Source organism: Tribolium castaneum, chromosome 10, assembly GCF_031307605.1.
Source record: "Tribolium castaneum strain GA2 chromosome 10, icTriCast1.1, whole genome shotgun sequence".
Lineage (NCBI taxonomy): Eukaryota > Metazoa > Arthropoda > Insecta > Coleoptera > Tenebrionidae > Tribolium > Tribolium castaneum.
This window is the reverse complement of record NC_087403.1, coordinates 5,438,156-5,457,063: the sequence shown is the minus strand read 5'-3', so window position 1 is coordinate 5,457,063 and position 18,908 is coordinate 5,438,156. Positions and strand designations below refer to the sequence as shown.

The 18,908-nt window shown below is 36.9% G+C and overlaps 1 protein-coding gene across 4 annotated transcripts in view; it reads right to left on the bottom strand.

The window, feature by feature from the left end:
• Window positions 1-79: 79 nt before the first annotated feature.
• LOC103314668 (E3 ubiquitin-protein ligase Rnf220) overlaps window positions 80-18,908 on the bottom strand; it is a 36,182-nt gene continuing 17,353 nt past the window's right edge. For all 4 annotated transcript variants that reach the window (XM_064359390.1, XM_064359391.1, XM_064359393.1 and 1 more), the window contains 5 exons: window positions 1,893-2,107; window positions 1,432-1,578; window positions 880-1,386; window positions 749-823; window positions 80-693 (listed from right to left, as the gene is read on the bottom strand). In XM_064359390.1, coding sequence (XP_064215460.1) covers window positions 622-693; window positions 749-823; window positions 880-1,386; window positions 1,432-1,578; window positions 1,893-2,107 — 1,016 coding nt within the window. In that variant the 3' untranslated portion in view covers window positions 80-621. The remainder of the gene's footprint in view (window positions 694-748; window positions 824-879; window positions 1,387-1,431; window positions 1,579-1,892; window positions 2,108-18,908) is intronic.

The following is an 18,908-nucleotide window of genomic DNA, read 5'->3' as shown; positions in this document are numbered from 1 at the left end:
AAAGTGATGTCGAGAGAATAATCCAAAAGGAGTAAAGGGTTGTATAATAGGAGTGGGTAATTAATGCTCTGTATTAGTGATGACATTTATTTATTTATACGTAGAGATATCTACAGATAATGTACATAGACATATTATACAAATTTTTAAATATATATTTATTATTAGTAACATAAATATTTTAATTTTAACATTACGGCGTAACACCTCTAACAAAAATAACGTGGTATTCCAAAACAAAGTATTGTTGTTAACAACATTGGTTGCAACAATAGGAATATAAATGAACGGTCCGCAGATGCTTATAATCACCACCAACATCAATTTATTAGCTACAGTGTTGAAATAATGTTCAGTTTGCCATAAGTATTTCTAATAATATCAATAATCGGTGATTAAGTAGAAAATCAAACTGATAACAACAATAAAAATTCGGATAGTGGGAAAACATATCACAAAAAAAACTAGAAGAAATTGTCTAGGATATGTTGGTAAGGATTAGAAAGGCTGATGATGTCCGAAAATGCCGAAACTTCAGCTAAGCTATAGTAATAGTGCATAATAAAGTACGGTGCGTTTACATAAATGCGTACAAGTGAGTGAGCTCTTTCCATTAAATCCTTACATGAAGATGCGTCGGAGATCTGTCGGGGCTGTGATCATACTGCACTGGGGGCAAATATTTTTACTACCCTGTGAAGAAAACTCGGTAAAAATGCCACCGTTTCGAGTTTTTTCGAATACTTACTAAGGCATGTAACCAGCAGTCCTCGCAATGCACATGCCAGCAAACAGTTGAAATAACCGGTTTCTTGTAGTGCTCCTAAACAAATTCACATAATGAGTAATTATTGACGTGGAGAAGCTCACAAATCTCACCAGACATATTAAACATTTATAGTCTTCGGTTTCGGTGCTGGTCGCCGTCTCTCCCGCGTTCTCAGTGAGGGGCCGAATCCTATTCCTCAATTCCTCCAGCATTTGCGTCCTACTACTGGGCTCCGCATCCGACGTGCTCACATTACTGTCACTTTCCACAATTACATCCATTGTAACCTCCACATCCCCGCTCGAGTTCACGGTGGCGACTTGCGACTGCACCCCTTCTTTTTTGCTACCCTTATCTTGCGAGTTTTTGATAACGACGTCGCTCTCGGTGTATTGAGACGGACCAAATGACGATTCTTCCGGCTCGTCGCCATCGACGATCACGTCGTCACCCTCGTTGTCAGCGTCTGAAGTCACCCTCCCGGTGCTGCTCCCAATGCTGTCCCCGTGGGGGGCCGTGGACGCCGAAGTCGAACTCCGGCGCTGGCTCTCAGCCCACTCCTCCAGCTCGGAGTCGCCTTCCACGTCCACGGTCTCGTCCTCGTCGTTCACCGAATTCTGGAAGCAAATTTCAGCAAAAACACCACTAGTCGCCAATTGCACCTTTCGGCATTGCTCCACGTGCAGGTTCAGCTCCTCGGGGGTTCGGTGCAGACGGCCCACGCAAATCAAGCAACCTTCGTCGATTTTCCGCTTCCGGGTCTTCATCCGCAGCCGCCCTTGCCGGTTCGACTTTATTCTTTGGAAAGTCTGAAATTACACACCCTCTCTTTAAAAATTTTCAATTAATTACCTATAAGTCGTTCTTAGGCGGAGATAATTAATTTCGTATGTTGTTTAACTGTATTAATATCTTTCCTTAATTTAATTAAAACATTTACTATTGTACATCATAAGTAAATATTTTTTCTGCGTACACAAATATTGAAAAAATGCCAATTAAAATTGTTTTATTGGCCCTGACTGTTTTAAAAACGGGGTAATTTGGCACTTTGGCAGCTGTGCATAGTTTGGGCTGAGCAAATGATTGAAGAAAAAGCAGGAATTTTAATTCTTGCGCTAACCTCCCACCGTCCTTCGGGACCGCTGTCACCTGGAAGAGCAGGTGGACGTCCCGGTTCTTGGCGCCTTTTTCTGGTGGCCGCCAATCCCGTGCCACTAATCTTACATAAAACTTCCAATTCCTGTCCTAAATGCGCTTCTAAATCCCCTGGTGAGATGGTCATGCCGCAAATGGGGCAGCAGGAGGGGTCCCGTTTTTTCTTATTTAGTGCTAAATCTGTAAAAAAGTGCAAATTAGGTGTTTTAATGGGAAAAGTTGGAGCGCGGGGGCGGCGCAAAAACAAAGAAAACTAAGATACAAAAATATATCAGTTTCATCTGCGTGATCCGACGAAAGCCGTGAAATATATTAGCATTTGTCATGTTAATAGTCACAGGGGGCAGATTGGCGGATTTGGCGCTCAAGGGCCGGGGCCCGCATGTCGCCGCACCTGCGGGCGTCGGCGGCGCGCTCACCGAACTTCGCCGATCCGTCAGAGGGGCACATCATTCATGGGATTAGCCGGGCTAACCTTGTTAATTGCCCGGCTAGACCCGTGCCCGTGTGTACCCCAAACGTAAATCAGCACCGGCTAAAAGGGGATGAAATGAGCTTAAGTCATCACGCTGCTCGAATTTACACCGCCCAACCTGCTCTAAGACACAGACCTAACTGTGCAGCCGACCAGAGCCTCTCTAACACCAGCTTTGATTTACACTTTCAAATGCGCATCGATTCTTCTAATCCGAACTAATTCTCCCCCAGCTCCCTCGCCCCAACTCCGCAACATACGCCCGAATACCCAAATATAGGCCAAACTAATTCCAATTGCACCCTTTTCAATTTTTACAACAAACAAAATAAGCCGATCTTAGCGATTATTATGCTTGGTGTAGACTTTATTACTTGACCAAATACGAGTAGACGTATACCAAAATAAGTTTTTAAATAAACTTCTTTCACCTCCTCACTTTTGCTTTTAGTGCTTTTACTAAATTCGTTTTCAATTTCGTTTGATTTTCCTTTCAATGTTATTCCTCTCAAAATACGAGTTTCCTGTTTTTAGTGACTAATGTTCAGGGCAGCGCCAACCCGAGAGCCAGAGATGCCCCACATAAAGATTTTGTCAAAAATTGTGTCAGTAAACAGACAATCATGAGTAGAACATAAATAATTAATAAATAATAATAATAATAATAATAATAATTAATAATAATAATAATAATAATAATAATAATAATAATAGTAATAATAATAATAATAAATAATTGTGAGTACAGAGCCGGCTCTACAAACAGTGCAATTCATTCTTAAAATAATAAACTTTCTAGCTCGACAATGCCATAAAAGATTATCAAAGGATATTTTTGACTTGATTTACTGATTTCTATTTCGATTTAACAAAATATTGCAAAAGAAACTGATTTTTTAAATCAAATGCGTGCTTAAACGCCCAAAATCCAGTTCAAATCGATTGTCTGAGTGAAAGATACCTTGCAAACAGCAAAATATTTTCGTCCTAATTCAGCGATTTTTCGGTTTATCTTTTTGAAAACTTCACAACTTAATTGTGTTTTTGAACGTGTTTTTATCCTTTGATCTGATTTCATGATTTTACAGACATTCGTAAAAACTGAGTTTTTATTTCAAACACACAATTAAGCGTCTGAAGATGCAAAAATAACATCATTTTTGACTTTGTCCAACTGCCTTTCTGACTAAAAATACGAAATAGCAACTTTTCTACATAATTTAAAATTTTCAGTAGATTTTTGAGAAAATTTACGAAGTAATTGGGAGACAGAAACTGAATTCTTAGTTTAAACGCTAGAATAAAGTAAAATTTTTACTATTTTCAACTCAATTCGGTATTTTCTGGGTGATTTTTGACGAAATCTTGCCTAATAATTACGTTTTTAGGTAAAAATCGAGGTAAAAATGGTAAAATCAAATCATTCTCCATCCTGTTTTATAAATTTTCAGACAGGTTTAGCAAGATTTCGCAAAGACTGGGCCTTTTTGTCATAAATAGTGTATCCAAACTCTCGAAAAATGCAAAAAAATTTGCTCCATTTTTTTTAGGTTTCTTGGTTAATTTTTGGCGAAACTTATCTAAACAATTGTTTTTCTTACTGACATTATGCAAAACACCCGAAAAGGCAAAATAATTCACGTTTTGGTCAAATTTATTGATTTTTCAGCTGAATTTGAGAAATTTCTGTTCGAACAAAATTTCGGGAAAAAAGCGAAAATAAGACAATTTGCGGTCAAATTCAGCGATTTGTTTGGCAATTTTGGCGCAAATCGACTGGTAAATACAGTTTTTGCTACCTTTTTTGTTTGAGAAGAGCCTGTATGATGATAAGTTGATGGTAGATTTAAATTTTGTTGGGATTGTTGATGATTGGCCTTTATAGTTTTTTAATAAGGCTGAAAGGCGCGTCGCTGCAATTAAGCTACCTTGTGTAATTTTCGATTTAAAAGGCCTCGTTAGAAATAAAAGGAACGCTAATAAACAATAACGATTTTAATAAGAGTTTCAAGTGCAGGGAAGTTCGCGAGAGGTCTCAGAACTTTAGATTATATCCGTGCCTTTAGACAGACAATTTCAAACGACTGTTGTTAAATGCTCGCTGGCCCACTTAGTGTTTATAACAGATTTAATTAATTAATTTAGGCGCTCTACAGCCTTTTCGTAATCTTACAGCCAGTTATTACTTTGTAAGTATAATAACTGTAACACTACTCGACAATTTGAAAATTAATATCTTCATAAAATGCCCCTTGCTGCGAACTGCCATATTATTTAGGAGCGTGTGTCGCCCTTATGAAAGCTTATGTTCTTATACCGCGGCCTGCTGGAGACATGATACCATACCTGTGGATACCCCACAATTTATGGCACGGCAGATTATTATTTTTCTAACAGAGTGTGAACCGCATTCATTTGTATTTAGTAGTTTTTGAACAAGATAGATTTTGGTCGAAATTGCTTCGCAGGTATGCATTTGGTAACATATGGTGTCAGCAGGGCTAATCGCGTTATTGATAGACAGTTGTGCCACCGTATACACACACGAGCCTACATTATCAGAGCATTTTTCGCCTAACATCATTCAACAAGCTGAAGCGTCATTATCCAATTATGTTGAATAATCGAATTTGATATTGTAAAAATATGCCTACTAAAAAATGGGATGACTGCTGACAGCTGTCATTCACTTAAGTTGTTTATAGTTTTGTTTGATGTGCATAATATGTACGGCCGCATCAATTTTGAGGAGAGATCTTCAGAAAAACTGGTGTATTCAGGCAGTTCTTATATTAATTTTATTGATGGAGCACATACCAATAAACTCGTCTACTTATAACTGAGAATGTCGACACCACTAACGTTTAATAAAATAACAAAAAGCTCGAGACACCTTTTTCGATTCAATTACCAGTCCGGCAAGCTTATCCCAATAAATAATATTTTAAGAAAAACTACTTAAGTTAAGGCGCATGATGCGACTTTGCTGATGACAACGTATTGAATAAAGGAAAGCAAGTTGATTTATTTTCCCATCACGCCCTGCTGTCCACAAAACAAGATATTAACAAAGTTTTGATGCGGCTGGACATGAGGGTAGGTATATAAAGCTATTAATTTCGAATTTATCCCAAAACTATCGCCATTTACATAAACCACGGAATGACCTCGATTTTAGCAAATTCCGCACGATATTAAAAATCACTTGCTTATCTCGTGATTGTTCCATCAAGTGACTTCGATTCATAAACATGCAATGACAAGCCCGAATGATTACGCTAATCACTAATTTCACTTAATTTAGATTAAACTACTGAATAAATCCAACTGTTGGCTTTATCCTGGATCACGTTTTAATCTCACCAACAAAAGCTTTTGACAGGTTTAAGATCGGAACATATGGTGAATTCGATATTACATTTATATTAACCATGCATATGCTACAACACTTAGACGTCCAATTTGTTCCCATCAAAATTGCATCACTTCCACGATTATCACGATCATCAGAATAGACAATTTTTTCCGTGCAATAAAAATCTGTTGAATGTTTGTGTGAGTGATTATGCCGGCGTAAATTCAGGCGAATATATGAATTTGGACCGGGCATGAAATATTGTTTTCTAAAATAAAGCGTGACAGGTCTACGAGGAAATATGCATATATTAAAGTTTTTCGTGGTGCAAAAAAGCAAGTTTGTACGTTTGGGATTTGGTTGGTGATTTGAGTTGGTGTTTAACATCAAACGGCTGCTCGCACCTCTAAAGCGCAGTAAATCCTTTCCCGGATTTGTAAACGAGTCCGGGTCTAAACGCCTGTATGTATGAGTGACCATTTATCATTCGTGCACCCCCGCCCTGACTCTTTAGACACCCTATTCTAGGAGCGTCGACCGTCGACCACCGACCGTCATCATGTGTGATTGTTCCCCATTTCCTTTGCATTTCTTCAGCAATGCTTGTTGCTGCGTTTTATTGCTCGTCTTTTGTGTTTGGATTGTTGCATGTTTAGGCCTCCATAAAACGGGATATGTCGGAAATTTACGGTCGGGGTTGTTAAATATCGAATTAAGTGTTTGATTAATTCGCGTGCTTCGAGCTGGATTTGAGTCAAGAAAAAACGAGCACTTGGAGAGTATGTATATGAGGGCCGATAAAATAAATCCACGGAAAATGTAGCAAATGTCTTAACATAAACTTGGATGCTATTGTTTCCGGGCTGTAGGGTTAACAGAGCGGTTGGAGTTGGGAGGACGCAATGGCGTGCGGCCCATTTCCTCGCAAAACTGTTCTTCACACTCACATGTTCTCATATTCACACATCTACCCTACCGCAAACTGCCCCCAGACCCGTTCATATTATGTCCCCGATATAGATATAGACTCATTTGAATATTTAAAGCCTCCTTTATACACACTTACGAAAACCTAATACCCCCACCGACAGAATTATTCTCCGAGCTATAGATCCCAGATCCTCTTAATATATTGCTTCGAGAAATTTTCACGAATTACACACCGCATGACCTCAGCGCGCTTCTTTATTGCTCGTAAATTCAACTCGTTTAATTTAATAATAAAGTAATTACATACATCCATGCACAAGATTTACACAGATATAACACATGATCGATTTATGAATTGCACTACTTAATAACCAACTCACGCTCCACTTAAAGCCGCCAATCTCCACTGCCCAAGCCAAACGGACATTCTCGCCCTCTTCCAAACATTGTTAGCCCTATAAATCCCTATGTCATTTTTTCCCAAGATTATCCCCACGTCTGCAAAAGCCACTTACAATCATACCGCTTTTTATGAACACCAAAACATGTTTCCCAAAAATTCAAACCACTCTAGCCCCGAAACTTCGCCTTCCAAAATAAAATTCCAATTTTCAAATATACAGCAATGTAAAACACATATAATCAAGTTTATGTCATTATATTTGGATGAAACAGAATTTGACGAATATTAACGCTCTCGTCAGCTTCATAAGCGAAGAGGATTGTATTTCAAAATACGAATAATTGTCAATTTTTTAACCAATTCTTGACTTGTCGACTTCTAACTGCGTTAGCGCATAAGTTATGTCATTTTTGCCCAAGATTATCCCCACGTCTGCAAAAGCCACTTACAATCATACCGCTTTTTATGAACACCAAAACATGTTTCCCAAAAATTCAAACCACTCTAGCCCCGAAACTTCGCCTTCCAAAATAAAATTCCAATTTTCAAATATACAGCAATGTAAAACACATATAATCAAGTTTATGTCACTATATTTGAATGAAACAGAATTTGACGAATATTAACGCTGTCGTCAGCTTCATACGCGAAGAGGATTGTATTTCAAAATACGAATAATTGTCAATTTTTGAACCAATTCTTGACTTGTCGACTTCTTTTGGATAATAAACTGCGTTAGCGCATAAGTTATGTCATTTTTTCCCAAGATTATCCCCACGTCTGCAAAAGCCACTTACAATCATACCGCTTTTTATGAACACCAAAACATGCTTTCCCAAAAATTCAAACCACTCCAGCCCTGAAACTTCGCCTCCCAAAATAAAATTCCAATTTTCAAATATACAGCAATGTAAAACACATATAATCAAATTTATGTCATTATATTTGGATGAAACAGAATTTGACGAATATTAACGCTGTCGTCAGCTTCATACGCGAAGAGGATTGTATTTCAAAATACGAATTTTTGAAATTTGAACTAATTCTTGACTTGTCGACTTCTTTTGGATAATATTTTTCAAATATAATTGCGTTAGCGCATAAGTTATGTACCAAAACTCTCAAAAAAAACGATGTTTTTTTTTGCTTAATAACATATTCAAGCGAAAAATACGGCTAATTTTGGCTCCACAAATAATTTCAATAACCCCAGTCTGGACCCCGTGCTTTCCTGCAGCGTCTTAAATACTTAAAAATTAAGAAACAAAAATTTATTTTTAGAATGTAATTTAGATGTTTTTAATTGATTTGAGTGTGAAGTTCCGAATTTATGAATTTATTCAGTGTCAGCAGTGTCGCTGCATTGTTGCGGGTGGGATTACATTCCAGCGTTAGGAGGAGATTACGGTAGACCAGACACACAATCCTGCGGTGAGGCCGTCGGCAAGAGAGGTGATAAGTGGCAGTGCTAACACGGTGTGGCGGAAGTCGTGAAACGGCCGGAAAACACCCTGACCGAAAGAGTGTTGGGTTCAGGTTGGACGTTCAATCTGATGAGGTATTGATGATTCCGTCGTGTCGGAACCAGCTGAACCAATTACATTTCACAAATCCTTTGCACGGGCGTCTTTCTGCGGTTCCCCAACGGGAGATCCGCAGGATTATCTCGCCCAGTTTTCACTCCACCGCTTGAGGACCGCATCTGCTGACAGTTTAGATAATAGCCGACACTTATCTATATGTAGATGCGGTTTAAAGCCCCCACAACAAGTTTTTTGTCCGCATAAATGTGTCATAAAGCAGTTTTGGCAAATTTCGGCGCGAAATGACGAGAGTTTCCGTACTGATGGTATTAATGACAATCAGACGGTCCGACCGTCGCTACTAGTTCCGAAATGAATTAAGTTTGCCGATTAAGGGACCCTCGCATGTCGCTGCCACGATTGTCTAACTTTTCATTGTTACAAGAAAATGAAACAACTTACGCAGACTAACCTACTAAAATAAAAATTCCACATAAAGACACAAACTTTTTATTAATACTTTCTGAAAAGAAGAACATTTCAGAACATTGTCATTTTATGATACAAATACAAACACATACAAGTAATATAACTGCATAGCTTATGCCTTTTTTAGAAATATATTGCAGATTGTAAAACATTATGTCTGCTGACACCATTTATATGTTCGTCTCTCGTCATGTTTTATGACCCCGACGAGCTTTTCGATCTTTTGACCATTACAATGGAACCTCCCCACCCCCTCACTCCGACACATGGTTTACAACCTAAAAAAGTCATCTCTTTAGACACCATTTTAGCAATGCCAAGAATTGAGACTTAATAGCGGACAGCTTTACTCGCAAAATAAAACAAATTAACAACCTCACCTATACAATTCCACCTTTTTACAGCATATTTTATGCGGCATTCATTTTATAAACGTTTAATCAAAATACACGCACCAAGCGTATCAGGGCCGGACTACGGTTCTGCTCTGCAAAAATTACTTTTTTCTCCTTCTTATTATTATTATGCGTGTTTATACAAGGTTCCTTTGAACATTATTCTGAAGTGTTTTATCTTAACATAATTTTTGTTGTTTCCCAAATTATTACTTTTTTTATTATTTCTTATTAACGTCAATAGCCCTTTGATTTCTTATCAATTCGCAAATTTGGACAGGGCCTGCTTCAAAAATTTCTAAAAAATAAAGTTATTGTTTCCCGCGAACACGCTGTATATGTACAATACATTTTTATGAAAGCTTTCATAAACAACAAATTATGAATTTTGAGAAATAAGAAAAACAATCATTAGAAAAATAATGAAGTGACTCCGTTTTATCTGACCTGATCTGACCTGACCTGACCTGACCAAATTTACTGTATACGTAGAAAAACAAGATTTAAAGAGTCGACTATTCAAAAATCTAAGTCTGAAGATAATCCAGGAGTGGAGACTGAAAGATTTTTATGATCTCGTCGGAAACATAGAAGGATGTGAAGAAGAAAAACAATCTTCAATGTCGTCAGTTTTAAGTTTATTTATTTTTTTCATAAATTGATGTTTCTTTAAGTTTTTCCGAAACCTTTAGATAATTCGGAATTTCGATCAACCGGAACGGCCTTACCCGGTTAGTTTACAAACTGTCCAGCTAGATTAGTGGCTGCGGTTTTTGAGGGTGTCATTTTTTTTAATCGTAACTGTACATTCCGCGTGTTATAATCTTCACATTCATAAGATTTTTATCTGAAAAGGGATTTCGTTGAAGACCAGAGTAATTTTATGAACACTCCCACACGTAATTTTATGTTTGTTTCCTTCTTTTTCTGATCAATGTGCCCCTTTCGGGGCCTGGCGGTTATAAAAAATAGGTAAACTTAAAAAACGTCGATCTGCGTGAGATAAGTTGTCGGTGTCGAAAAAATGTCTCCATCAGGGGTCAGCGGATGTAAATCCGGTGATCGATCTCCCGGAGCGAGTGTAAATAGGTAAATGGGGAGGTTGAGGATTTTGCGAGATGTCAATCCTGCTAATGATACCGCACGACCGCACCAAATTACCCCGGCGTTGTGAAGCCGGCAGAGGTGAGGGGAACCCCTGGAACCATATGGCGCCTATGAGAGTTAGTTTTCCCGTTTGTAATATTCCTAATGACGAACACACGCGCGGCTCGTCTGTTGCACTGCACACCCGAAGCACACGTACTGCATGAAAACGCAACTTTTCGCGCCATCCGAAACCCCACCGAGGTGAGAAACAGCCTCTATAATGAACCACTTGATCGCCGGGGGTTCACCATCGATTCCACAGACGCGAGGGATGCTTCAAATTAATAAACGATTCCAGTTCGATTGGAAAACAAACTTTCGCTTCCTTCCGCATCTCACTTATTAATTTTTTGTTAAGTGAAAATGCGACGAAATATGATAATCGCACCTTGGCTTAATAAATACAACAGGGGCGGCGCGCAGAGAAACTGGCAGTAGAGAGGACTTAGAAAAGTAAAAATTAAATGTTGTTGCTCGAACAAATAAATAATAAATGTATGGTTAGCGGAAACCGAAATCCGGAATTAATGACCCCCAAATTAACCCTTCCGCTAATTTTAAAGAGCTATAAATCTTAAACCTTCATTTGGCGCGTCCGATCGGGTATTTAGCATCGTCAAGCAATCAAACATAAGAGCAGCTGTTGCAGAACCCCTAAGACACCACTAACTGCCGCTGGAATTGCAGCAAATGTTGTAATAGAGTTGGAATAACAAAGAAAAATGAACAGTGAAACGAGTCTCTTTGAATTCGAAAGGTAATATAATTTTCCCTTTTTTCTAATCCCCCTACTTAGCATATGACTCCGCACTTGATCTGGCGAGAAGTCAAATATTTGTCGGCATTTTAAACAGGAAGAAAGAGGGGTTGAAAAGAACAAGCTTTGCGTAACTGTGAGTAGATCAAATACGTCAATTTATTCAAGCTTTTATGAATAAATTACAGTTGAGGTTCTTTCGGCGGAAAGTTGCCGTTATTGTTGGAGCTATTTGATTCTTGGAGCATTCTTAATGCGATTATAAATCGATCCATTTCTGGACAAGGGATACCAATTGAATTAGGAGTGTGGCCAGTGATCAAATCGGGCTAATTGAGAGATACGGCCGCCTCAAGAACGCCGCTGTAAGCTCATTATGGAAAACTTTCACTCAATTTCATTTCAGTTAATTGGATAAAATTGATTTGTACCATAATCCGCACGACTCCTCTACACTCTCATTGTGCTTCCAGGGGTTAAGTCAGAGCGGTTGTTATATAGAACCGGGTGATTGACAGGACATAAGAAAGGTTTGCTTGTAGAGGGATCAACTCTGTCTCTAGCCCGTCATTCGCTCTGACCGAATGATCCACGTTGACATTTAAATTTCCTCATGCTTTGAATGCATTCGAAACACAATAAAAAAGGCCCAACTCGTCTTACGCCATGACAGGAGATATACGCGCCCAAATGGAAATAATATCGAAATCGCACAAATATGCACCTAAAATCGCAAAACACCACACTATTACATTACAAGATAGTCAAGCGAGAGAGGGGAAATGAGAAATGTGGAGAAACCGAAATGCAACTGCCGCCGATCATCAAACCAACGTGGCAGAAAAATGAAAAGCTAAATCCGGTTATCATAGCAATTTCCACGGCGCTCCGTGCCCAACTCAGCCAAATTCGTTCAGCGAGAACTTACCTTTGCTTGCCACTCAAGCATTAAGCCCTGCGGGCGCCTGGATAAGCCTTCACGCCTTCGCCAGGACGGGACTCAGACGAATTCTCCTTCCGGCGATTTCAAACACCAAAAAGCCATAATTAAAAATACCAAATACGGTACAGGAGGGAACGCTCGACCAGCAGGCACATTCAACAACGGCGTTTTCAATCATTCAACACTTCCCAAATATTCAAAAAAATAAAACAAAAAAGTGTATAATACCTACATACAGTAAAACCTCTTAACAACGGACACCGATGGGGAATTTTTATTGTCCGTTGTGGAGAGGTGTCCGTATTTTTGACTGAATGCTCTATAATTATTTCTTTACGTTGATAGTTTGTTTATTTTTCCTTTTGGAACTGAAAATACTAGTAATCACGTATAGGTCCCTCCTTTTAGCCTATATCTAAGTAAAAAATGGCAAAATGGAATGAGGTGCAAAGTGTGGGTTTTATCTGTTTGAGCTGGCGTTCGAATGGCTGCCCCTATGTGACATGTCGCGGTCTAATCTGACCGCAACACCTATCCTAAGTTTAATTGCTTTAACACGTGTTCCTCTCATTGGGATTTAATATTCACCGCAGTTGGTATCCCGAGTGCAGCTCCGCTCGCGATCATTTTAATAGGGAATTAGCCAACATAACCGCTCTCATCAAATCAATTACGGCAAGATTTAACAACAAATATAGAGTGAATTACGCCATTTTCCAGCTGCGCTCGTTTTAAAGCCCCTTCGTCGAAATTTAATCTCGTGACATCTCCAACAAAGCAATACAATAAATTACCGATATAAAACAATATGAAAGCGCGTGGAATGCGTTAGTCTTTGCATTCCTTTCCCGGTGTCATCCCCCAATTACGATTGCCGGCCGGCGGCGGGCGCGGGTGTAGCGTTCGCGCACCCCGCCATCTATCAGAAAACGCGACAGCTCGCCAGAATGATTTATCTCCCGTGTCAACTCGACGCCACTGACGCGACATGCGTCATCGCCAAATAACCCATCGGCTCTCAATTGAAATGCTGTAATTTTTGACCATTTTCGATTGTTTTAATTGTTCCGCATTTGTTTACTATATATTTAATAAATCAGGCATTGTCAGTTATTAAACGCTGCCGACAAAGCAACAAGTTATTTTCATTTATCACCCAAACCCCCAAATGTGTTACGAGCTCTCGCACCGCAGCATCTATGCCAAATATTCCATTTCCTTATTCCTGACATTTTTATTGATCTTTATTCGCCAATTACCCCACAAAGAAGACGATTCCGATGCGCCGACAACCCCAAATAATGTCACGATATAACAGTTACAGATTAAGATCGCGGAATATCATTTCGGCAGTTTAAATTTGTCATCGCCCTTTAGCCCACAATGTAAACAACTCGGATTTTGCACGAAAGGACAAACAATGAACAAACAAATGGGGCATACACAAAAATATAATTTATCAAATGTATTAAAATAATTAGATTTGTTCCTCATCTGACCACTTTGGGATGGAACCATAGCTGTAATGTTTGTTATCTTAATACATATTAACTATTAGCACTCTTTCTTTAATAAAAAAAAATAATAAAATAAAAAAATTATTGAGGAGTTTTATTTCTACGTCGATAAATAAAGGTAATAAAGATGCTACGTTGCGGACAAAACACGAAATCTAGAAGAAGCATTTGCATAAAGTCAGAAATCACGAGTTTACCACCGAGTATAAATTTCTTTATTTTCAGTGAAGAATTCAAAAGTTTGATACGTAACGAGCAAATTCTGAAAGTTATTATGAATTTTGGTATACGTATTCGAAATCACTCATGTTAATGTGAGATTAAAAATAATTATATGGATTGATCTTTATACCTAATTAGACAATTATTTTGATGACAAACATTTTGAAAACTGAAAAAGTTGGAAAAATTTTAAAGCCTAAGTCAAAAACTACGGACGTAAGGAAAAGACTATCAAAAAATAGAACGAAACAATTGTTTTCTTCGATCTTCGTTATCATCGTCAACTTGCCCCACGCTCTCCTACTATTTTACAGACTACGTATTTTGTTCACTTTACAAAAAAATACAACAAAAATTTAAACGTTAGAATTTCAAGTTTCAAGTACGAAAAAAATATCTTAACTTTCTGAGGGCCTTTAAATCAATATATCTGAATTTGAAAAAAAATCCGTATCATTTAAAAATAAAATTAAAAAAACTCATATTTTTCAGTCATTTTTTTATTAAAAATTATTAAAAAATGGTACGAAATTTTTTTAACAAACTTTATTAAGAGCCTAGTATATAACATATAACTTTATGGTACTGCATATTTTCGAGCCATTTAAACCTTAGGTTTTTCCATAACAACATTAACATTATTAACCTGTTTAACTCATTAAAACTCGGTTAAGCGGGATAAGAACTGGTCTGTAAGGTAATGATTTAACCTAAGAACAACGTCCAATTGTAAAAAAACGATTTAATTTATACATTCGCACGACCGCTGGTTTAATATAAATATAAAAAAAACTTTTTATTGTTTTTGAAATAGATATGTTGTTCCATAATAAATACGAATGTTTCGTTAAGCTAAGTAGCTAGTTAAGGTAGGTAATGTTTAAAAACAATTATTTTACATAAGTTATCATTTAAAACATTTAAAACAATTTGAAGCGAAGTAATTATAATACACGTGTCAAACACAATTAAGTTTTTTGCAAACCGTAAGGAATTATAAACAAAGTGTTTGACAAAATACGTGTATAGGGTAAGTCCGACAGAGTTCGCTCATTGGGAAAGCACGTCCAGTACGTAACTATTCCAGCTTTCAGCTAGCAGAGATTAAATAATAATATTGTGTAATATGTATTCGTTGTAACAATGATTTAGAATAAACATATCTAACAATTAACAAAAATACGTTTTAATAAACAAAAGTGGTCGAACCCTTCCAGGCTTACCCTATTTATTTGGGAATATGAAAATATGCATAATTGAGAACACGGAGCACTCCCAGTTATGAATAAAATCGTAAAGTAAAAAATCTCTAATAAATCATAATTTACTGCAAATAGAAAAACAAATAGATTTCGCGTAGTAGCGCAATAAATAAATAACGCTGGCAAACATGCAAACTAAGACAGGTGGGCAGGCACCACACGGTAATAAAATACACCGATTAACATTGTTATAAGGCAATTATCATCTAATTATAGTGAATGAGTGGTTAAAAATGTTGAAGAATGGAATTACGAGCGGTGCATAATTTGTCGCAAAATCCTTTGGATGATGGCCTTTCGTATTGGCTGCCTAATAATGAGAGTAAAATGGGTTTTAGAAAAATGTCCATAATATGTCAAACGTTTTGCAAAAGGTTTGAACTAGTTTTTAGTTGGTTATTTGAGCGGGGATGGAGGGCGTGTAGCGCAGTCCTTACGGCGTGGCTTACGCTGTAAACCACGCCTCTGCGATCGAACTTGCACCTGAACCATAATATTCAAGTGGTATTTGTTTAGTTCCTGTTTTTATATTTGAGAGCTTTCGACTTCCTGGCAACGAATACGCAATCAAGCGAGAAGAATTTATGAAAGCGACATTTTTCTCGGTGTTAATTGCTCACCTGGCTGCAGCACCTGTAACACTCGATGGATTTGTCGCCAGAAAAAGGTGAAGAACGGCGGAAGATTGCCAGAGGTAATCTATTGCTCTGCAAAGGGGTCATCCGATTGTAATAATAGGGTAACGCTCACTTTAGAGGGGAAATGAGACCAGAATATTTTATCTTGAATACATTATTCAAGGAGGGAATACGAGAAAAATATGGTATTAGTGGATGGAATTCCGAAAAACACGATTTACAGGTGCACATCTACATCTTAGATTGCTGATCTTGTTTGCAATTTGTTATTCAACACTTCATATTTCATAAGCTGGGCGCAATTGACACCGAACCTGTCTCGGCCTCTTGTCTTATCAATAAAACAAGAACTTTTTTGGAAAATTTCATCATCGCGGACTGGACACGAGGAGGCCACAAAGACCAAGCTGTCACCGATATTGTGTACAATTTACTGTTTCATAATATGTTCTGGCGATATTAAAATTTGTCGTGATTGATGGAACTTAGACAACAAACGGTTACAGAATAGAAAGCGGGGAGCGCTCTCGACAAACCTTTTATTGTTGTAGAACATTGTGGTATCTCGATGACATTTTTTACCCTGAAGTGAAATTTATTAGGTTATTTTGTTCATCAGTTTTTTAGCTTTTATTAAACTCTTTTATCTTCGCGGAGAACTTTATCATTTAGACCCCACGCAAATAAATAAAATTAGATTTTTGCTGCAGGTGCCTCTGGTCTAGACGAACAATGTGCAATCCTTGAATATTTTGCCACTTATCTGCGTTACGGTATAATCCCAATAGAAAATTCTTATGTAAATGAAAGCTTTTTATATTCCCGACGCCATTATTACGAGAATACCACCTCTAACGACAGAATAAACAGTCGTGGAAAAATTCAGTTTACACATTTGATTTCCTCGAACCACTGAAATGAATACTGAATTTTATTACGATGGCTGGCAACTATAAAATATATATCCTTAATTTCGAAGGTGGTAAAATAAATAGCGTCCGCGTATTATAAAATGCGAGTGTTATTTCGCTTTGAAGAGCCAAAATTAATTAATAATAAATTGGATGAAGCATTTGAGTTTTGATTATGGCGGTTAGGCATATGAAATCCGAGCCCATTGATGCGGAATAACCCCTATAACATAGTGTAATAATCTGGTGGAAATCGCATTCCTGTCCGATGATAAATACTAACTCTCGCAATATCTTCTTCCAAATAAAAGGTCCATTTTACAAATGTTATCACAGTAATATATTTATAGGTCGTAACAATCCCTGCTCGTTCTGTATCATTTCATTTCACTCATTCCAGTTATGTTTTGTAAATTTATGTCCCCAAATATTAGGTCGTGTTTCTGACAGCCGTGGTTTAGAAGGTATATTTCCGCTGCGGTTACGTTTGTCTTGCCAAAGCAATAACCGCCTTCTTACTTTCCTAAATAAATGTCAATGATTTAAACGGGATTATTATTGCAGGGTCGCCCTCTACTTTTCATTTCTGCTCTAACCGCAATGGCACAATTACTGTCAAAATTTTACAAATGCGACGTGTTTTCCTTTCTAAATACAAGTAGAGATCTAATGGTTTAATTAAGTATTTTTTCACTCGACAAAATAATGATCTGTTAATTCCTCCTGCTTTCTTATTTTACAATTGTCACTAAAACGCAAAAAAGGGACAATTTTAATTTTTTATTCTACATTGCCGCAATTTCTTTCTCAAATTTCGAGCAACTTTATTTTACTTGTAAGGTATTTATTGTATAGATATAGAAAATTATTATTAGTTGAGGTGAATTACTGAGTATAAACTAATAAAATAGGTTTTTTTTTTATACTTACACACTCAGGTTTAGCAATAATCGTAATGAGTTGATTAAAATAACCAAAATTGTTACTAAAATGTAGCTCCAGAAAACAGTATAAATCGAGTTTTAATGATAATGTAAACGTTTTTAGTAACATATTTTGGTTGTTGGTAACAGATTAGTGTGTAGTAACTTGGATACATTTTACAGAGTAAAATTAACGTAGCTTATTAAAAACTGAGCCCTGTTAAATTCCTAGTTAACACACAAGGTTTATATGTATTCAACTTTTTGAACGACGATTTTTAATAAAGAAAACAAAATTAAATTTTTACTGGACGTCAAAAGAAGACGGTGCAGTTTCAGTCAAACCTAAATAAATACCATAAATAATTTCAGTCAAGCAGCAATTAAAAAATTTCTTTATTTCTACGAATAACCACGACATTATATTAATTCTTTTTCGATGTACGTATTTTATAAATGTCTCTAAAGGACAGTGTTTTTTGTAAATCTTTACCGCACTGAGAACTGTAAAAACGCTTCGAAATAGTCAATCGAATTATTTTAATAATTTTAATGTGGATACCTACAGTTGTTAAAATCTTGTCTCTTGTCTCCAAATCAACTAGACTCAAATAATACAAAGTCGCTAAAAAGTATGAATACAGCTAAATATTATAAAAACTATTCATCATAACTTATTACCTTATTAAAATTTGGCATATAAGTTTAAAAGTATTTAAATTCTACCGTTTCAGATCAAATTTCTATCTCCCTTTATTCTGGGAATACATGGCTAACTTTTTTTTAATGGCAAATGGGTTTAAATTTTAGATTTTTAAGCACGTAAAATACACGTAAAATAAGTAAATGTTAAGAGGGTAAAGTGCATAGTTAGTGGCCAATTAAGCAAATATCTAACTTTGAAAAATTATTACCACCTTCAGAATGAAGATATAGATAATTGCGCGATTCCAAACTAAAGATTGAGTGTGTACAAGATCCCAATTATTATATAATGTTATAAATTTGATTCTTTTTTATAATTTTCTATTTATTTTTATAAATTCTTTACTTATTAACTGCAAGAAATTCAGTTATTGGCCGGGTCGA